General features: G+C 41.4%; 1 protein-coding gene across 1 annotated transcript; it reads right to left on the bottom strand.

The window, feature by feature from the left end:
* Positions 1-362: 362 nt before the first annotated feature.
* ARG2 (arginase 2) lies at positions 363-17,971 on the bottom strand (the record flags this gene model as incomplete). Its single annotated transcript, XM_079536942.1, has 8 exons — positions 363-568; positions 1,795-1,931; positions 2,927-3,031; positions 3,158-3,252; positions 4,962-5,121; positions 5,986-6,163; positions 17,700-17,772; positions 17,855-17,971. 8 exons carry the CDS (start codon positions 17,969-17,971, stop codon positions 363-365), a joined length of 1,071 nt encoding a protein of 356 aa, XP_079393068.1.
* Between the last annotated feature and the right edge of the window lie 406 nt (positions 17,972-18,377).

The following is an 18,377-nucleotide window of genomic DNA, read 5'->3' as shown; positions in this document are numbered from 1 at the left end:
GATGGGATGTCTTCCCTGTGATTGTCTAAAACTGAACTATCTCATAAGACAGCATGCACCGCTGAAACTGTCCTGACACGGGAAAGACAGTGAAAGGAAGTAAAAGGAAAATACCGAGACAGACTAGCAAACTACTGGTGAGATTACAGAGAAGGTAATAAATATTTTATTGCCTCAATTTGTATATACTTAACTAAATGAATAAATCTTCATATGTAATACAGTAGCCACTGATCAAGTGGAAAAACTACTTTTATTTAAAAATTGACAAGTTAACAGTGTTTGCCGAGTGTTGACAGTCTATTTGCTCGCGTGTCTCAGCAGAGCTCTTTCATGTCTAGCGTACCCAGCATTGCGGGTTCTTAAATCCTCACTTGCTGTTCACTGTCAGATTCATCTGGAGAACTGGGTGTTGGGAGTTCATCAAAAGCGGTGTGCGCCCCTTCTCTTGTCTGTCCAAAGCACGTTGCTATCACATCAACTGCAAGACTAGCAGTTGCATTCACTTCCTCTTGAGAAGCTCCAAGCAGCGGATTGACTTCAACCATGTCTACAGCTGAAAGCATTCCTGTAAAAATTACGTGCAGCTTTGTTACTGTGTGTAGTAGAAATGCTAAGTTGCGGTTTGAACCAGTGATCGATCACCTGGTGGGAAGGCAGGGCCAACCTAGGGGAGCTCAGCTGCATGCAGTGTGCCTGAGTGACCAGAAGGGGCGGAGCCTGGATCCACCCCTTCCATTTAAGTGTTGGCAGTGGAGGTGGGGGCATCTCATCTGGAGATCCCTTCCTCCTTCAGGACCTTACAGACCTTCCAAAGGTAAGCAGTTTTTCTTTCTCTTGTTTCTGTGCCTACTGCTGTCCCATCTAGGCAGATACTCACTCCCTGTAGCCTAAGACATTGCTGCTTTGGTATGTTGTTATGCTTTGTATCACATTACACTAAGAAAAAAGGTTAAAGCTGTAATAGGGTTTATTTGCAGCCCATCATTCTTTGCAATGAGTCTGATGTTTGAACTTCTGACCTATTCTGTCCATTGGACAAGTAAAATTGGCTCAAGTGAGGGAAAAGGTCATTGTTGCAAGTAGATGCAAGTTTTTTTTCTTTGGTTCCTTTTGTTGTTGCTACCTCTCTTCATCCATGCTTTTAGCATTCGGGAAAAATTCAGGAGTTTGATCTTTCACTTACAGTTCTGAGGTGTGCTTTGTTACATAAGACCATTTTATATTCTCTAGCTAATTTTTGTCATCCTGTTCATGATTCTGTGGAGGTTTCTGCTTTTTTTTATTTTTCTCATAACAGTTTTTATTGTAAATAACTCATCACTTACACTAAATGAAGTCTCTATGTCACAAGGAGAAAACTCTTAAGTTAGCTGCTGTGTATAATTGGTGAAAACTTGATTTTATTTTATTTTTTTTTCAGTTTTGCATCCTAGAATAGGATCTCCAAATTATTTAAAATGGTTTGCATCCTTTTTCCCCACGTGTATCTGGTCTTGTGTGAGTAGGTATAGGGGACAGTATTCTGTAGGATGATAAAACCACTTTTTGCACTAGTTGTTAATGTTTCTATTTACTTTTGAGAATGTTGATGGTAGAGCTGTTTTCAACACCTCAAGTACTGCTCAGTGGGAGGAAACTGTTCTTCCATTATGAAGGTTGAACTGACTTCTCAAGCACCTCGATTTTTGGCTATATTCATCTTATTTGGTTACACACGAAAAATACAACTGCTACAGGCTTAATGTAGTCTGTCCTTTCTGGCTTAGTGCAAAAAAGCTTGTCAGCTCATACCTGTGTTGTGTATTTCTTCTGCAATGTACATGCCTTCTCTGTAAGTTAATCCTCCCAGAACGGGAGTCCCAGTTGCCGGAGCCAGTGAGGGATCAAAAGCATCGATGTCAAAACTCAGGTGAATTGGTCTCTGTCTCCTATAGACAACAGGATAAGAAAAGCGATCTCAAAAACTTAATACTTTTTCTACATGTATTTTGTCACTGTCCCAGCCGATCAGCAAAGTAGCATCCTCTTGCAAGATCTCTGCACAAAGTCCTACACCATGTCATATTGTATGGGAACTGCTGAGTCACGGCCTGAACCTCTGATAGATCACCTGAGGCGAGCCATGAGTCAGCCAGGGGAGCACAGCTGAAGGCAATTCACCTGTGCTGCCAGAAGGGGTGGAGCCTGGCTGCACCTCTCCTAGACCCATTTAAGAGCTGACTGCCAGTGGGGAAGGATCTCTTCTGGAGATCATCTCTACTGGTGTTTTGTGGGTGAGCCCAGGATAAGGGTAAGCCTTCTATTTTTTCTCTTTTGTTATCATAGTCTACTTTGCCTAACTCTCTTGTTTAGTTTGTGATTATAACATCCTAATATTCTTTGATTATGCACATATGTATTTGGAAATATGTATATTATTAATCTTTTAGTTTTTTGAAACATCTCTTACCTCAAACTTTTTTCTAATATACCTTGGGAAAACAGAAGTTTGTCTTTCTAGTTTCACTGGGCATCTGTTTCAGTCTAAGGAAGAAGCTGTTAAATGCTTCTACTCCATTCACTGCAGTTGAATTCAGTTACTAATATATATATATATAATTTTGAAAGGGATACTCAAGGCTCAGAGTTGATTCAACAACAGCAAAATACAGGATTCCTCAAGAAACAGGACACATAATATACAGCAGGCTTTATTAGTTGCTACTGCTATAATTCCTCTCGATTTTTGTCAAACACTGTGAAATGGTTCTGTTCTAAAATGTTCAAGTCAAGGATTCAAGTCAACGCTACGGCTTAATATTTACTGGACACTTTAACACTTTGCTTAGGCCACCTTACATAATCAGTGACCTTCACTTACATAACTCTTGGGAAAGTAAGTACTCGGCCAGTTGATAGAGTAGTTAAGCCCATAATTTGTTACCTGCCCATCAGTTGTTCAAATGTCCTTTCCATAACTTTCTGGATTCCAAGGCGATCAACATCCCTCATGGAAAAATACTGGATGTCATAGTTTTTCAAAATATAGCTGTTAGAATAAGATTTTAAAAATAATTATTAGCGGCCTAAACGTAAACTGTACAATTCTTGTGAACAGCCAGGTGTGGAAGAAGCCTGTGATTTCAGTTTACAAAAATCCTTTAAATCAACTTACTATTCAGCAGGATCCACATCCCTCAACCCAATGTACACAATATCAGATGCTGAAAGACAGGGCTTTAGCCAGGAAAAGCCAGGAAGTTGCGGGACCTGCAGGCAAAGTTTTGGTGTTAGATTAGTTTAATGAATTATATAACAAACCTATATTTAATTCTTCCATCAAAACTTTACTTATAGCATCTTCTCTCTGCCTATAGAGAAGAGTTCACTACTTGAGTGTCTTGTTTCCTGATGTAATCAGTCCCTGCCAACGTCACATCATTTCACTTGAGCTGAATACATTAATGGATTAAATTTTTTATTCTGTCTGAAAAGGAGGAGAAAAAAGCTCAAATCCATAAGCAATTGGTAATTAGTATTGGTGAATATATTAGGAGATTAGAAGAAGCAGGAAACCCAGTGTACATAATGGCAGTGTGAGGTGACTTAGCCAGTACGTCCTACTAGAGTAGGATAAAACCCAAGGTATCTCTACATTTTTAGGAAAGTCATCAAGAAGTTAGGCAAACTCTTGCAAAAACAGGGTTAAAGAGCAGGTTTCTAGGTGGGGCAGGGAAGGAGAGTCTGTGTTAGGCTTTATTGTGAGGTAAAACTCCAGAGAACAGGTCTAGAACAGCAAGGCTGCAAATGGAAAAATGATGAGATCCCACTAAAAGTCAGCTTTGATAGTGAAACAGGTATACTGTGCAATTTTGTTAAAAATTTAGTCAGTAACTTCTGTTAATTTCAAGAGTGCTTTAAATTATCACACGCTACTCTTCTTCCTCTCCTAGCTCTGAATATGTCTAGAGCCAACATAGCAAGAAGGTTTTGCTTCCCTTATATACTTCTCAATTACTAATTATATCCCAGCAACAGCATTTGAAGTCATAACTCACTTACAGCCACACGCAGTGCTTTATGTAAGTATTGCTTTCTTATAAGACATACAACATTGTTCACCTTAGTGGAGCTTCAAAATTTTCTTTTGCTCTATTTCTCCTGCAAAAGCAGGCACAACTGCCAAATAAAAGTCATCCCCTTTAACTTAAGAAAAGACAAGAAATACAGTAGCCTTCTATATTACCTTTCTGATGTTGTGGAACTATTTCACAAAGCCCTATTCATTTTGCATTACTTAAGGAATTCTAGCAAATTTGAAGTGACTATACAAGAATTATTAGCAAGAGGAAAGTATTTAAAAGAACCAAATAGTTATTCACTTGCAGATGGAATTTATTCAAATGAACTTGCAGGAGAAAGGCAGAAGCACTTCACCAGCTGAGAGCAGTCTTTCTATGCCAGACAGGTACTAATGTTACAATCTCTTCAACAACCATAAAGACATTAAGTTACTTTTGATGTTATTTGGAAGAAGCATTTCATCAACACTGCAGCCAAGAGATTTATCAGGGAATAAACAAAATTCAAGGAATGACTAGCAGTGCAAAGTTCCAAAATAAAATCAAGAGTCAGCTTTTGTGCAGATCCAGTGTCTGTTCCCAACATGCAGTTCCCAGTCCTGCTCCTCTCTCCAGCCTGATCCTTAACAGAAACTTGTTACTTTTTCTAAGTTCTGACCCTAAAGGCTTCTGCTCCTGACAAGTGCACAGGACACCACTGTTGTGTCTCCAGTAGATCCTACAGGGTCCTTGTAGCATTGTAGAACAGTTTGGGTGGGAATGGAACTTAAAGACAATCTAGTTCCAACTCCCCTGCGTGGCAGGGACACATGGCAGTTAAGAAAGCACTCAATGCCAGAAAAAGTAAAATATATAAAGGATTTCAATGTAGGCTGAATGTCTAAGCAAGATACTTACTTTATCTTGAAGTTCTCTCAAGAGAAATGAGAGAGGCTGTCCATGAAGGTTTCCAGACTGAGTTGTAAGAGGAGTGTTAATATCAGCATGTGCATCCACCCAGATCACACCGAGATGTGGGCACTGTCGTGCGTGGCCACTGACGGAACCAAGTGCCAAGCTGCAAGTACAGTAGCAAAGTCTTTACTCAACTGTGCAAAACATTGTTCTTGTAGTTGTTCTGAAGGGGAAATCGGAAGTCTCCAAATTCAGACAGCACCATTGTCATGTTTCAATATATTGAACATCCCTGTGATGAACAAAGGGTGTGTGTTGTACAACTACTGGCGTGCCACTTCCAAATAACTCTGCAGGACAGTACTTGTAATGAAAGATTAAAGAGAGCTCTTCTCTCTCCATTGCCAGCCTTCCCAAGCTAAATTTTGCATGTTGTAGCTCCAAATGCTCTTAGGAAATCTTGTACACTCACTCAGTAATTTGCTGTGTGCCAATTTTGCCATCTTACCTTCACCTCAAATTCATTCTTATGTGCCTAACCTTGTTCAATCACTTCTTACACTGAAGGTTAGTGAAAAAGAATGGAAAGACAGTCTCATGTATTAAAACATCCAGTAAAAAGTAGCCTGTGTGTGGGCATTGCAGATCCATTTTAAGAGATGACATCCTGAGAGCTAAGGGGTCAAAACAGACATGTCACTAAACATTCACCAATAAAGAAACTGCAACAATTCTTGAAGGGACCTGGTCACACAACTTTCCCAAAGAAGAAAATCTCATTTGTATGTTTACAGATTAAGAACAATCTGGAATTAAGCAATACTGTCTTTAAAAGCCATTTATAAAAACCTGGTCTTCTATGTCACATCCCAGAAGCCTCAGAAATCAAATCAAGATGTTGCTGTGGTACTGTCAGGGAACGACCCCCTTCTCACTGCCCTTTATTTTTTATTTAAATTCTTATACTCTCCTCTAAGTATTAGCCTGTAAGCATGCAACACAAATAGCCTCTGGCTTGTGAGCATACCTGTGATCACCTCCTATAGTGACACAGCTGTGTCCAGCAGCTACCGCTCTGCTTACGGCATCAGCCAGTACCTGGCTGGCTAACCCCACTGACCGTGGGTAATAAATCAGGTTGTTGTACAATTCATCATTGGGAACTTGAGTGAAATTCAAATCTCCAAAGTCATACAGTTGGCATCCTGGAAACAAAACAACAAAAAGAGAAAGGGAAGTTGTTAAACAAGCATCCAAAGGAAAACACAGTCCGCATTGAAAATATGGTCTCTTCAAAAAAATAGTTGGGCAAATATATAAGGAACAATGGGAATGGAACCAATTCACTAGACTGTTTGTATGCCCTGCCAACAATCATCTCAGAAATCAGAAAGCTCAGGATAATGTCACTTTGATTTATCAATGATATAAGAGGCCAAGCATAGAATGGGCTTTGTTTTGATTATTGACAATTTATAGCACGAAAAGGTATAGTTTCTATTGCTCTCTTTCTAATTAGCCAAGTTGCATACAGTCTTAAATTAGTTGCTGAAAGATGCCTAGAACTGTATTTCATCAAGTTTGAGTCCTAATAGTTACTTACCATTCCCAGACCCACAAAAACCCAGGCATAAAGCATGGCAAGTTAACTATAATGGAGGTGGTGGAATTTTTTTGTTTGTTTGTTTTAGAAGAATACTTCCCGTGCAACTGCTATCTTGTAAGGGAACCTGACCATTTTCTCAAAACAAGATGTCGTAGGAGATAGTTTAATTCTGGGACTTTGACCCCAGCCCTCTTTGAGATCCTGTCATTGCCAGTTACAACTTAAACAGCTGTTGAAACATGACAGTGTTATGAATCTAAGACTTATCCTAAAAGATCTTTCTGTTTATTTAACAAAAAGAAGTCCCTTCATAGACTAGGAAACAAGGGAATATTTTTGGGTGTCATCTCCCTTCTCTCACCCAAATGAAAAAAGCTTATTAACTGTCTGCTTCTAAATTCTCTTCCATCTCACTGCTTCACCTTTGAAGTTCTGCTGTCTGATACCACGTGCTTTCATAACAGTCTCTCAGATCTTGCAGTCACAGTCTTTCAGTTTCAGATAGGCCAGCTGCTGCAGGCACTGATGAGTACTGTAAAAAGTATTTACAACTATGCGAAGAGTAGCTTAAGACTACCCTAAATACCACTCATGCCTCTCCAATTTGTTCCTCAGAATCACTAGTTGGTAAACAGTTCAAAGCATCCAGGCTGGAGCTTGACATTTTGCTTTTTGCCATTCAGTGACTAACAGGGAACTTTGAAAAACTAAGGCAAGCAAATCAACATGTAGGAATGTCCCACTTGGGACTCTGTGGTTCCTGCCTAACTCCCATGAAACCATTAGCTGTGAGAAAGGCTCTGAATTTGGTTGAAATAAGGTTGAAGTTGTATTGAGGAAAATATGAGTTCATTATAATTTCAAAGGGTTTTTGGACTGACGAATGGAATGAAGGAAAGAGTTTGAGTCGCTTGTGAGAATTAGGCTGCTGGGAAATAGGTGAGCATACTTTGTTATCAAGGACATATACAAATGTAAATCTGCTAGGAGAAGATATGGCAGCTGAGCACAGCTACTTGCTAAAGTGTTCAGTAAATACAGCATCAGCTACTCCGCGAGAATGCTCATTAGGGTATGAGTCTCTACAGAGACTTAAAGTAGTAGCTGGACCTACTACTATTCCATAGATTTCAAAAGACAGCACAGGCATACAGCAGCATTTTTCTCCTCCCTCACACAATTCCTAAGTTCTCAGCAGAACAACGGCTTTGGAATTTTGAGCTTTTTTTTTTTTTTTTCCAGGTTTCAGTGTATTATCTGATCTCTAGTGCAAACATTTCCCCCCACTGTTTCATTCCGTTTCCACACAGAATCAGGAAAGCATCACAACATTCACTGTACCTTAAAGAATTTTTTTTTCATCTGTATCATTCTGCAAAACTACTTCTCAGGTACATGCACAATATTCCACTATTATGTATAGATTCAATGAAGGTATTCGAGTGTGGTTGAAGATGAGCTTTATAATAAAACTTCAAGGTACCACCATCAGCCAGTTGGTACCAAGAGCTTTGGAAGACTACAAATTAAGTCTTCCACATTCCTTTGATCTGATGCCTCTGACATGCACAGGGAGTAGATCTGCAGTTGAGCAGCCATGTTTAGTGATTTGCACAGTGAGAGCACGTTGTACAATGTAATGGAGGAAAGGACTGCCACTTAAGACTTGTTCTCTCTGCCGGGATTTTTACCCACTGAAGGACCAAAAAGAACGGAAGGCAATTATACCATGGTGCCCCATCTTTAGATCAGTATAAAACAAAGAACTGACTGTGCCTTTTTTCATAGTAATTCAAGGATTCTTTTAAGATCTCTGAGGTTATCATCAAAGCAGGGCAAACAGCAGATTCTAGAAGTGATAGCTAAAGGACTATCAACTTATGCCTGAGATCTTCTGTTTGTTGGGTTTTTTTTTTCCTGTTTTCTTCTAAACCCCTGAAGTATATTCAAGTTCTTGGAAATGGAAAAAGATGTGAGCAAACGGGAAAACTGGATTCTCTGGACTCATTAGAAGGCACAGCATGCACACCATTTGCTGGTGCAGCAGGTCACATCTACTCAGGAACAGCAGGGGACATGCCTTGGCATTCACTGATTCGTTCTGCTAGGTGAAGCTTTGTTTTCCAAAAATTAAAGAGAGAAACACACAAAAGGACAACACACCAGACAGTTGGCGGCTGTGACCTAATTGGAAGGCTATATAGAATGAAAGCAGTTTTCCCCCTCCCCAGCTCTAAAGATTTGCCTGCATGTGTTTTTATTACAGACAGTCACATTCTTATGTGCCAAAAATATTCAGTAGGATAGATGAGAATTCTTAACTGTTCAGATTTATTTCCTTTAATGTATTCATCAATGTTACCTCATGTCTATAAGCACTTAGATTATTAGATTTTTTCTGACTCGAGAAAATGCAGTAAAAATCTCACAGTTCCTTTTTTTAGCTTACTTTTACAGTAAAAAGCATCAGGTTATGTTTGTTTAAAAAAAAAACAAACAAAACAAACAACCAAACTCCAACCAAGTAGAATTATTTTCAACAGCAGATTCTTTCAAATTTAGGCTTTCATTTTAAATCAAATAGTACCATTCCGTACTTAGAAACTAAAAGCCAGATGGTTTGCTATTAACTAAAGAATGTGAAGTTAAATATAATAAGGAAATTTTTTTGCTCTCCTTCAAATCTCTTCACAAAAAATTATGTTAAAATGAAGAAATATGTTCTGTTCTAGTAATTTGTGACTGATCAATGCCATATACACACACACACACACACACACACACACACACCCCTAAATCAATACAACTCAGCTTTATCAACACTGACTCACTGCCTATTTTAAGAGATCAAGTGAGGGGGTAGGGGGCTGAGGTGGGAATGGGGGGAGGTGGGATTCATCTGTTGCTATTGTAGGAGATTGAAAGGGGTATCAGGAAGATGAGGGCGTCAGTCTGAATACAAACACACAGTGTAAGTACATAAACAATACATGCATTTATGTACAACAGTTCTTCTGTTAGTATGCATGATTAATGCAGAGCTACTTTGGTGCACAATTCAGCCAAAAAGGAGTAAGTTAACTTGGAACATTTTGCACAGTTGATCTTTCCTAGCTGCAGGGGAATTGCAGGTCACAGCCTGAGCCGATGGTGGAGCACCATGTGAGAAGCTGTGGTTATCTCAGGGGGCTCAGCTGCATGCAGTGCAACAGAACCACCGAAAGGGGTGGAATCTGAGTCCACCCTATCTCAACCTCATTTGAGGGTTGGCCACCAAGGGAAGCAGTATCTCTCTAGATAGAGACTGCATTCCTCTTGAACCATTACCAGTCATTGGAAAGGGTGAGCCCGTATTCCTTTCTTTTTTTAATCTGCTCTTGTTCTGTAGGGTTTGTATCCTACTAGAAGGCACTGTGATAACCTTCTTTGGTCATATACTGGGTCTGCTTCTTTTGGCCAGAACAGGTTAGAAGGCCAAACAAGTACCCAACCAGCAGATGAGGGGATGTAGAAGCTTCTTTAGCTTGCAGAGCCCAAAACAGAAATCTACATATATCTAGTAAAGGAAATCAGCATTTTTCATCATGAGGAGCTTAACTTGTACTTAGGAAAAAAAATAGAAATACAAATTAAGAATGTATTTAAGAAAATAAAGTTTCCTGTATGCCTTTTCAGATGAACTGCTAACATCATAACGGGGCTCAACCCAATGCAAAAGCAGGTGGCATTTAATTGAAAAACTATCTGGGCACCAGCAGCAAGGAAACCTTCCCCATCCTTCTCTGCAAGGATGCTGCACCCCACACAGAAGCAAGGTTTTGACAGAAAGAGATTCAGCCTTCCAAGTCCAGGCTATCTGCTGACATTGCTGAAAGGCACACTGCTGTAATACAGTTATAACAAGTCTCCTAGGCAGCAAATGGGATTTGAAACAAAAGCAGGTGAAAAATGAGATTGTTTTTATCTCTTGACAAATCCTAAATTAAAATGGGAAATTCCTCTTACGGGTTTTTGAATCTGCCTGGACTAATTTAAAAAGAATCTGGAAGTGCCACTGTTAGTGTATCTCACTTTGTGCTATGCATTATATGAAATTGCTCTTATGAAAGCATCACTCCTGCTTACATAACCGAGTTGTTTGCTCAGATTACAGCCTCCTTAGTACAGAGAGGCTTTTCAGGATGTGATGAGTATTATGAACAGTGTTTATAGATAACTTTTACTTCCTGGGAAAAAAGGGCTACAAGCTGTTACCACTATAAGCTCATTGACTAGTATCAACTTAATTTTGTAATGCTTTCTCAGAGACACAGGCAGTGTGTTACACAACAAATTAAGGACTCATTCAGTATGAACAGGGCATTCTGAAACCTCTTTTAAGACAGTTTTAACCCCCCTTATTCATCTCGGGAGGGGAGCAAGAGCTTATTTTTGTTTTATAGGAATAGGATAGTAGGCTAGCAGAGTTGCAGCTGCAAGGGTCTAAAGCTTCAGCAGCCTAGTTTAATCAAATCTTTTTGCTTTGAAGTTCATTACATAGAGTTTGAGTTTCTTTAAATAAATGTCAACTTCTAATAGGAGATTTCTTCCAGTAAGTATTTGATGGTTCCCCAGTGAAAACAAAGTTTCACTAAGAAGGAAGTTTACATCTCAGGTAGTTCCATCCTGCCATCCTGCTTTTTGACATTCAGGCAGGTCTGGCTTAAGGCAAAGTAAAAGGCTTCTGTTCAAACAGCAACAACTGCTTCCCCACATCTCTAGTCTGAAGGTGTCTCCTTTGCTTACTATTAGTCAAGAAATATTTTTTTTCAGCCACAAATCAAGAAGCTACCTAAATTCCCCTTTGTAACTTTAATCTTGCGAAACCCAGTGCACTTGACCTGAAAGAGGTCTCCAAAAACGTCAGCATCAGGTGTTGGGAAACATTTGCACTGTGGCTTGCATCAGAGACAAGACAAGGGGGCAGTTGTGATGGTCTGTCACTCCGCTGACCAGCCCAGCACAAGTTCCATTTTCCTTCCAATATACTTAACCCAGAAACAGTTCCTGACAGCAAGTAAGCACTTAGGGCTGTAGGAAGTTAATACCAAAACAGCTTTCAACGATGAAATACTTGAGAATGTTAGAGAAGTGGTTATTATATTAGTTAACCATCCAGGCAGTAACAAGGAAGGAAGAGCAGAAGTAGATAGAGCTCACTGATTCTCTTGTTTCTCCTTATCTGCTGCAATGAACTAGTATCAGACCAGCTTACTTATTCATGTTAAAATGACCAGGTATTGTGGTGTTTTTTTGTTTTGGTTTTTTTTTTGGTGCCTTAAACCCAGCTTTTCACCAGCTGGGGTTACAACTTCTATCCAAAAGTAATCTTTCATACCATGTCCATTGAAGTCCTTACCTGCCATAGGTACCTTATTCTTGCAAGTCTACAACAACAGTTAGAAGTTTCAAAAGAAATAATATGAGATTACACACAGCCAACATAAAGCAGACCAAAAACTAATTCACTGTCCAGATTTTTCAGTCATCTCCCTGTGCCTCTCCCTAATAACTTCTCTCCTTCAACACCATTCGTAATGAAAAATTGAGTAGTATCTGACTTGAATTTATTCCAATCCGGATAATTTTGTGGCTGAAGCAAATCAGCTAAGCCATGTATTAAAATGATTTTTGTAATAAGATGTCAAGATTGAAACACATTGTTCATAAAACTAAATGAAATACAAGACAAAGAACACCATTCTTTGATCCTTTTATCTCATCTTCCTTTTCTGAAAGATCAGAAATAATTCAGTTTCCTGATCTGCACCAGTTTAGCTGAGTATTTTCAAAGGTTTATTTAAAGTAATTGTTTGTCGTATCAGTTTACAATTTAAGCAACCAGTGTGCTTTATTCTAAGTTAAGTTTCTTTTAAAGCTTATTTTGTAGCTAATTCATAGCCTGGAATCTGCACCTAAGGTGGCGGAGGGGTAGGGGGGGAAATAACCTGGAATCTGCACCAAAAAGGGGGAAAAAAACCACATATACATAAAATCAAAGAGTGACACACAGAGCTTTTCAGACTGAAGAAACAAGCAGATGGTATCTTCCATCAGCATGAGAAAGGAAAGAAAATCAGCACTGACCTATCAGAAGGAATGCCTGAACTCCATGTACATCCACTGCTGTTATTTCTCCAGAAATTTCTAAGCCTCGTGATAATCATGCAGACATCAAAGTGTCCAACATTGAAAAGGATAACTCGTAACTGGCGTCACAACATATTCACCTATTTCTAGCTTAGCTTTCTGGGCTGAGAGCCAGCTGTGAAAAAGCAACCATGAAGCAGCTTCCCTGGAGATGTTCCCAATGCAGCTCTCCTGCAAAGCCTCCGCAGGGTTCCTTCTGCCTGCATGGTTATCAGTCAACTCCTGTTGTCAGACAGTCTGCTGTCACCGAGCAGAGCCACACCTGCCCTCAGTGCATTCTTACAGCTGCCCAGATGTTAGAGGCATGCTGCGGGTGCCAGTTAGGACCACGACATTTAACTTTTCCTTGACTTTGGCCATACAGGTATCAGCAGTCTGTGAAATTAACCATTTGTGGCTTAACAACATTTGAAAGCTATAATTTTAAAGAAGGGTCTCTTGAATCTCTGTGTAAATAAGAGGAGGCAATTTATTCCAGTTCTAGAAATAAGCTGTAGTGCTTCATAAGCATGTTATACTGGTGTTAAATAGGGGTTTTTGTGCATGCTTTTGTCTATGAGAAGCAAAGGAAAAGGAAAGAAGGCTCCATTTACCTGCTTTGTTGGGCATGGAGAGGAGTGTGCCTGGGTTAAAAAATAAAGTGTTCCCAATTCTGCTTGTTAGGGCAGATGTCTTAGCTATTACTGTTAACAACCTTATGCTGTATCCTAACCAGTTTTTAACTTGAGAGAGTACATAGCAAATTAATAGACAGCTTTGACAGTAGATGTGATTAGAAAGCACCCACGAACAATAGTATTTTTCATCTTGGCAACACAGGAATTTAACCAAGCATTCCACTTAAATTGCGAGCAGTAGTTTACTATTTTGTCTGCCTCCAGTTTAGCCTCATCAACAGTGAAAAAATGTGAATAACAAGACTAAAATAAAAGGGACGGATCTTGAGTTTACCTAGGGAGGAAATTTAGACTTTGGAATTCCACAGATTAAGGAGACTTGACTGGCTCTACTAACCTAGAATGCCTTAAAGGATATAAAATACTGAGTTTTGAAGAGGAAAAATAGAGACAAACCACTACTTGTTTTGTGTGTACTGCAGTCTATCAACTTGTCAAGCAAGCAACTCTGTTCCAGTGTTTTTAATGCATTCTAGAGTAGTAGAAACCCAACTGTGACTAAACACAGCAATCCAGCCACATTTGGCTCATTAAATAAAACAAAAATTAGCAATAGTCAACATATAAAAGTTCTTCCAAAGTCTTCATTCTCGTACCAGCATTATTTCCATGCTAGCAACACTAATGGTGCTCTAGCTCACAACAGCCTTTGAAGTGACTGAGAGCTACTTACTGCTTACAAAAAAAAACCAAAAACCAAAAAACAAACAAACAAACAGAAAAAAACAACACACACACCACAATGTGAGAATGGTCCTTTTCTCTTTCAGGTAAGGGGACTAAGCAACACAGGATTTAAGGTTAATCAGATTCTCTGTATAAGGTACAGCAGAAAGGAGGTGTCAAACAAAAAACAAACCTCTGAAAAGAGTACTGAAACCACTGAAAAGAGTACCTCTGAAAAGAGTTTCCAGTGGAAGTCCAAGAACCTCCTATTGTGCCTATTTCTATTAACTGCTAGAACAATACACAGCCCTCCAAGTTCTTGTGTTGTCTCCTCCACACCACAGAGTTAAGAATCCCTATTTTCATGTGATATTTTTCTCTGGAGAGATTGTAGAATCCTTTAAGGTGTTAATATTTTAGTTTCCCTTTGGAAAAGAAACAGTGCCAAAAGACAAACATCACTAAAGTGATTAAGAAGCCCACAGGCTTAGTCAGTTATGTTTTAATTATGCTTGCTACAGACTTGCACACCCACTGTTTTTGGCTTGAGAGCTGGACTCCTGCTAGCTTAGCTCTCTCTCTTCCCGAGTACACCTTAAGGTACTACCAGAAGGTAACAGTGTTCTCGCTCTAAGGAGAGCATAAAAGACAAGTTAGCGGCTCAGATTTGTCTCTGACAGACTAGTGATTCCATCTGCCTCTCAGCTCCCTCTTTGTATTTCAGCCTAAGCATAAACAAGCTGCTCAGCAGCAATGATCATTGTAGACAGCCTAAAAGATACCATACCATATGCCTACAGTCAGTGTCTTTCAAGGGAAAGATTCAAGAAGGCAGAAAATAGAGCTGCAGCTCAGGAGGCTGCAATGGAACTATAAAAGTATATCTGTTAAAATAGAGTGAGGGGAACAGAGAAATCCCTTCCAAACAGGAGAGTGCCAAAAGGAAGAACCTAAGATATGGTGTTCTCACTTTCTCTGACATACCTCAAGCATTATCTACCAAAGTTATTCAGTTAGATATACACACATGCAGAAAGCCATGCAGTCCTTGATATTCAAAGTAATCAAGTATAATACCTGTGACTTAAACAGCGCATGGATCTTACTATCCAAGTGCTACAGTTCTCAAGTGAACTTAAGAGCATCTCCATTTTATGCAGGTCAGATTGAACATGTGGATGGAAAATGAGAAAGAAACTTTACAATTTCAGGCAAACAGCAGGTTTAGCAGTCTCTTCTATTTGAAACAAATGAGTGAAGTTTTCCCTATAGAAATGACATTTCCTCTTCCCATTTATGTTTCTTTTGACTTCTGTGAATCCACCTCACTTTCTTGCTGGGAAGCATCACCCCACAGCTTGCCTCACCCCCAGCTCCAAGTTTGTAATGACAGGGGCAAACTGCAGTCATGTCTATAGCCATCTCCAACAACCCTGCTGGAAGGGGAAGCAGGGGGAACAAAACAAAACAGCACTTGCAACTTATTCACGTGAAAGTTTCAGAAATAGACAATATATATAGGAAAATAGAAGCCTCATATCTTAGACATTGTTTTTAGGTAGAAATCTTTTCTGCTGCAATTATCTACCTGCTCCTGGAAAACGAGAAGGAAGGACCCATGAGAACAACCAATTCTTTTAGCAGAACAGATAGATAGAAGACTCCAGTTAATAAGAGCAGCACTGTTTTTTTTTTTTGTTTGTTTGTTTGTTTTTTTTGCCTTCTTCAATCTCAAGAAGAAAATGCAGTGTGCTAGGAAGGTGAAAACAAAGGAAGAAGTTTTAATGCCAGTTCAGCATACCACAGGAGGCCAAGCAATGGCACTATCACATTACTCCAGGCAAAGCTATCCTGCCAGCTCCCACACAAAAACTGATCATTAGTTAAGTTTCCACAAATAGATGTGCACAATTTAAAAGGCTGCATTGTAGTTCTCTCCTCAGCCTATCACCCAGTCCTCCAGCAGATGGTCTCTGCACACTTAACAGTTCCTCAGTCCATGCCAGGGACCTGCCCTCACACAGAACATGTTACAACGTTTGTGCCATCTGAGCCAGGTCAGGGGAGAAGTGCAGAGATTCAAGAAGCAGTAAACATCAATGCCAAATGGAAAGGAGCACTACACCAGTGGAAGAATGCTACAGAAAACTAAAACTGAAGGAAGAAAAAATGCCAGAGCCATTAAAAACTTTAAAAGGAAGAGCAAGAAAGCATCTCCGTTTACATTACTAACAAATTAGCAAGCAATCCATATGCAACTGAGTAGTGAGAGTACTCTTCATCTTCTGTTTATTTCCAAATTCAGTTTGCTTCATTTCTATCCTTACTGTTTGTTGTTGTTACTGAAATCCTGAAAGGGATCCTCCTTTCTCCTCATCTTCAAGTTTCTACTGAAGTGAGCATGTGTCATGCAGAGGAGATTTTATTTCAAAATAAGGATTTCTATAAAATGCGAAGTATTATATCTGAACTACTTGAAAGAGAGCTTTCCAATGGGGAGTTCTGCTGTCATTTATGTTAAACCACTGCCTGCCTTCTCACAAAGGATAACATATCCTTTCAAAGCTGCTAACTTGTTATTCTCAATAACTTTAAGGTCAGCAATATCTTGACCTGTGTTTATTTCAGCAGCTCTTCTATTTTTGTTGTGGCTATAGATCACGATTGCTAACAAGTCAAATATTGCCAAGGGTATGCAGGAGACGAGCAAGACTTCCAACTCAACTTGGCATAGGACAGGACAGAAAAAGAGCATCTATTCATTTGCCGGCAAGGTGGGACTTTCCAGCTTGTGAATCACAAAACGCACACAGTGAGCCCATAGGGCTGTACAGAACAATAGCCCTAGAACAACAGTTTCATAATTCAGATTAAATTTGCTAGAAGGCTATTAAGCGATTATCTTTCCTCTGCACGCATCTGAATTTCATTATCTACAGTGTATGCGATTAGTGCTAATGTGGTTCTTTTTGTTGTTGGTCCACCCCTGTGGTTCATCTCTGATAGTTTTCAGCACTACCTAAAGATTCTCCAAGACCGCTTTAAAGATTTCTGTCCTTTACATCACGTTTTGAATGCTGTGTCACAGTTATTAACGAGTTCTCGGCTTTTAGAAACAATAGGTGCAAGAAACTGAAAGACAGACATGGTAAGCCTTCAGACAGATGCAGACCTGAAGGTTTCTCCAGAAAATTCCGAGTTTCATTACTTGAAAGTATACGACCGTTGTGGGAACAAGCGGAGTTCCTAGCAACGAATATGGACAGGAACAAAAAAACCGAGGGGCGCGGTCAAGGGCATCCTTTGACTGCGCACACGGAACGCTTCCTACGCGGCCCGATGCTCCTCCGGCTTTTGGGAGCAGCACACGCTCGCAGCCGAGCGCAGAGCGGATGCGGTCCCCAGGAGCCGGGAAGGCGGGCGGGCTGCGGCAGCGAGCCCTTTGTTCCGGGCATCCCGCGAGCTTAGCGCTGCGGCTCCGGCTGTTCGGTACGGGAGATCGGCGGCAGGCAGCCCCTCGCGCAGCCTCTCCCGGCCCCGGCGCAGCGGAACGCGGGGCGAACGGCCGCTCCAACCCCCCACCCCCGCGCGGCGGTGCCTCACCGAGCCCGGCCAGCCGCTCCACCAGCCCCGCGGCGCGGAGAGTAGCGGGGCCGCGGTCCACTCCGCGTCGTTTCTGCCAGACAAAGAAGAAGAGACGCGTTAGCGAGCACCGCCCGCCGCCGGGCTGCGGCCCCCCGGCCCAGCTATACGCCCACCTGTCCCCTGGACAACGGGGCGCCCACCAGCGCCACCGAATGCGCTCGCCGGGGCGGCCGCAGCCCCGCATCCGCCCGCTTGAGAAAGAGCCGCACGAAGCCACCGCGCAAAGCCATGGCGCAGGAGATGCCGAGCCGGCAGATGATGCCCGCCGCCGCCGCGCCGCTCCTTTTAGCCGGCTCCAGCTCCGCGCGCGCCGCCCGGCCCCGCCCCCGCCCGCACACCCCCGGGCCGCCCGGCCAATGGCGGCGCGCGCGCGCGGAGGTGTGTCCCGCCCACAGAGCGGAGCGGGGCCCTTCGCGCGACGCGGGCGGGCGGCGGCTCCTCCTCACGCGCCCGCGGCGCTGGGGTTTTTCCACTCCCGCGGCGGGGGGCTCGCGCACCTGCCCCGGGCGCTGTGCTCCAGCCCGTGGCGCTGGGCGGGGATGCGGTGACCTAAGAGCGGGAGCCGGCACTTTGGTATTGCCGAAGCTCAAGTTTCTATGGGCGTATGCACGTGCTTTGAGAAGAGCCGAACGAGCG

This window comes from Tetrao urogallus (genome assembly GCF_951394365.1).
Source record: "Tetrao urogallus genome assembly, chromosome: 6".
NCBI classification, from domain to species: Eukaryota; Metazoa; Chordata; class Aves; order Galliformes; family Phasianidae; genus Tetrao; species Tetrao urogallus.
This window is presented reverse-complemented; position numbering and strand designations above follow the sequence as displayed.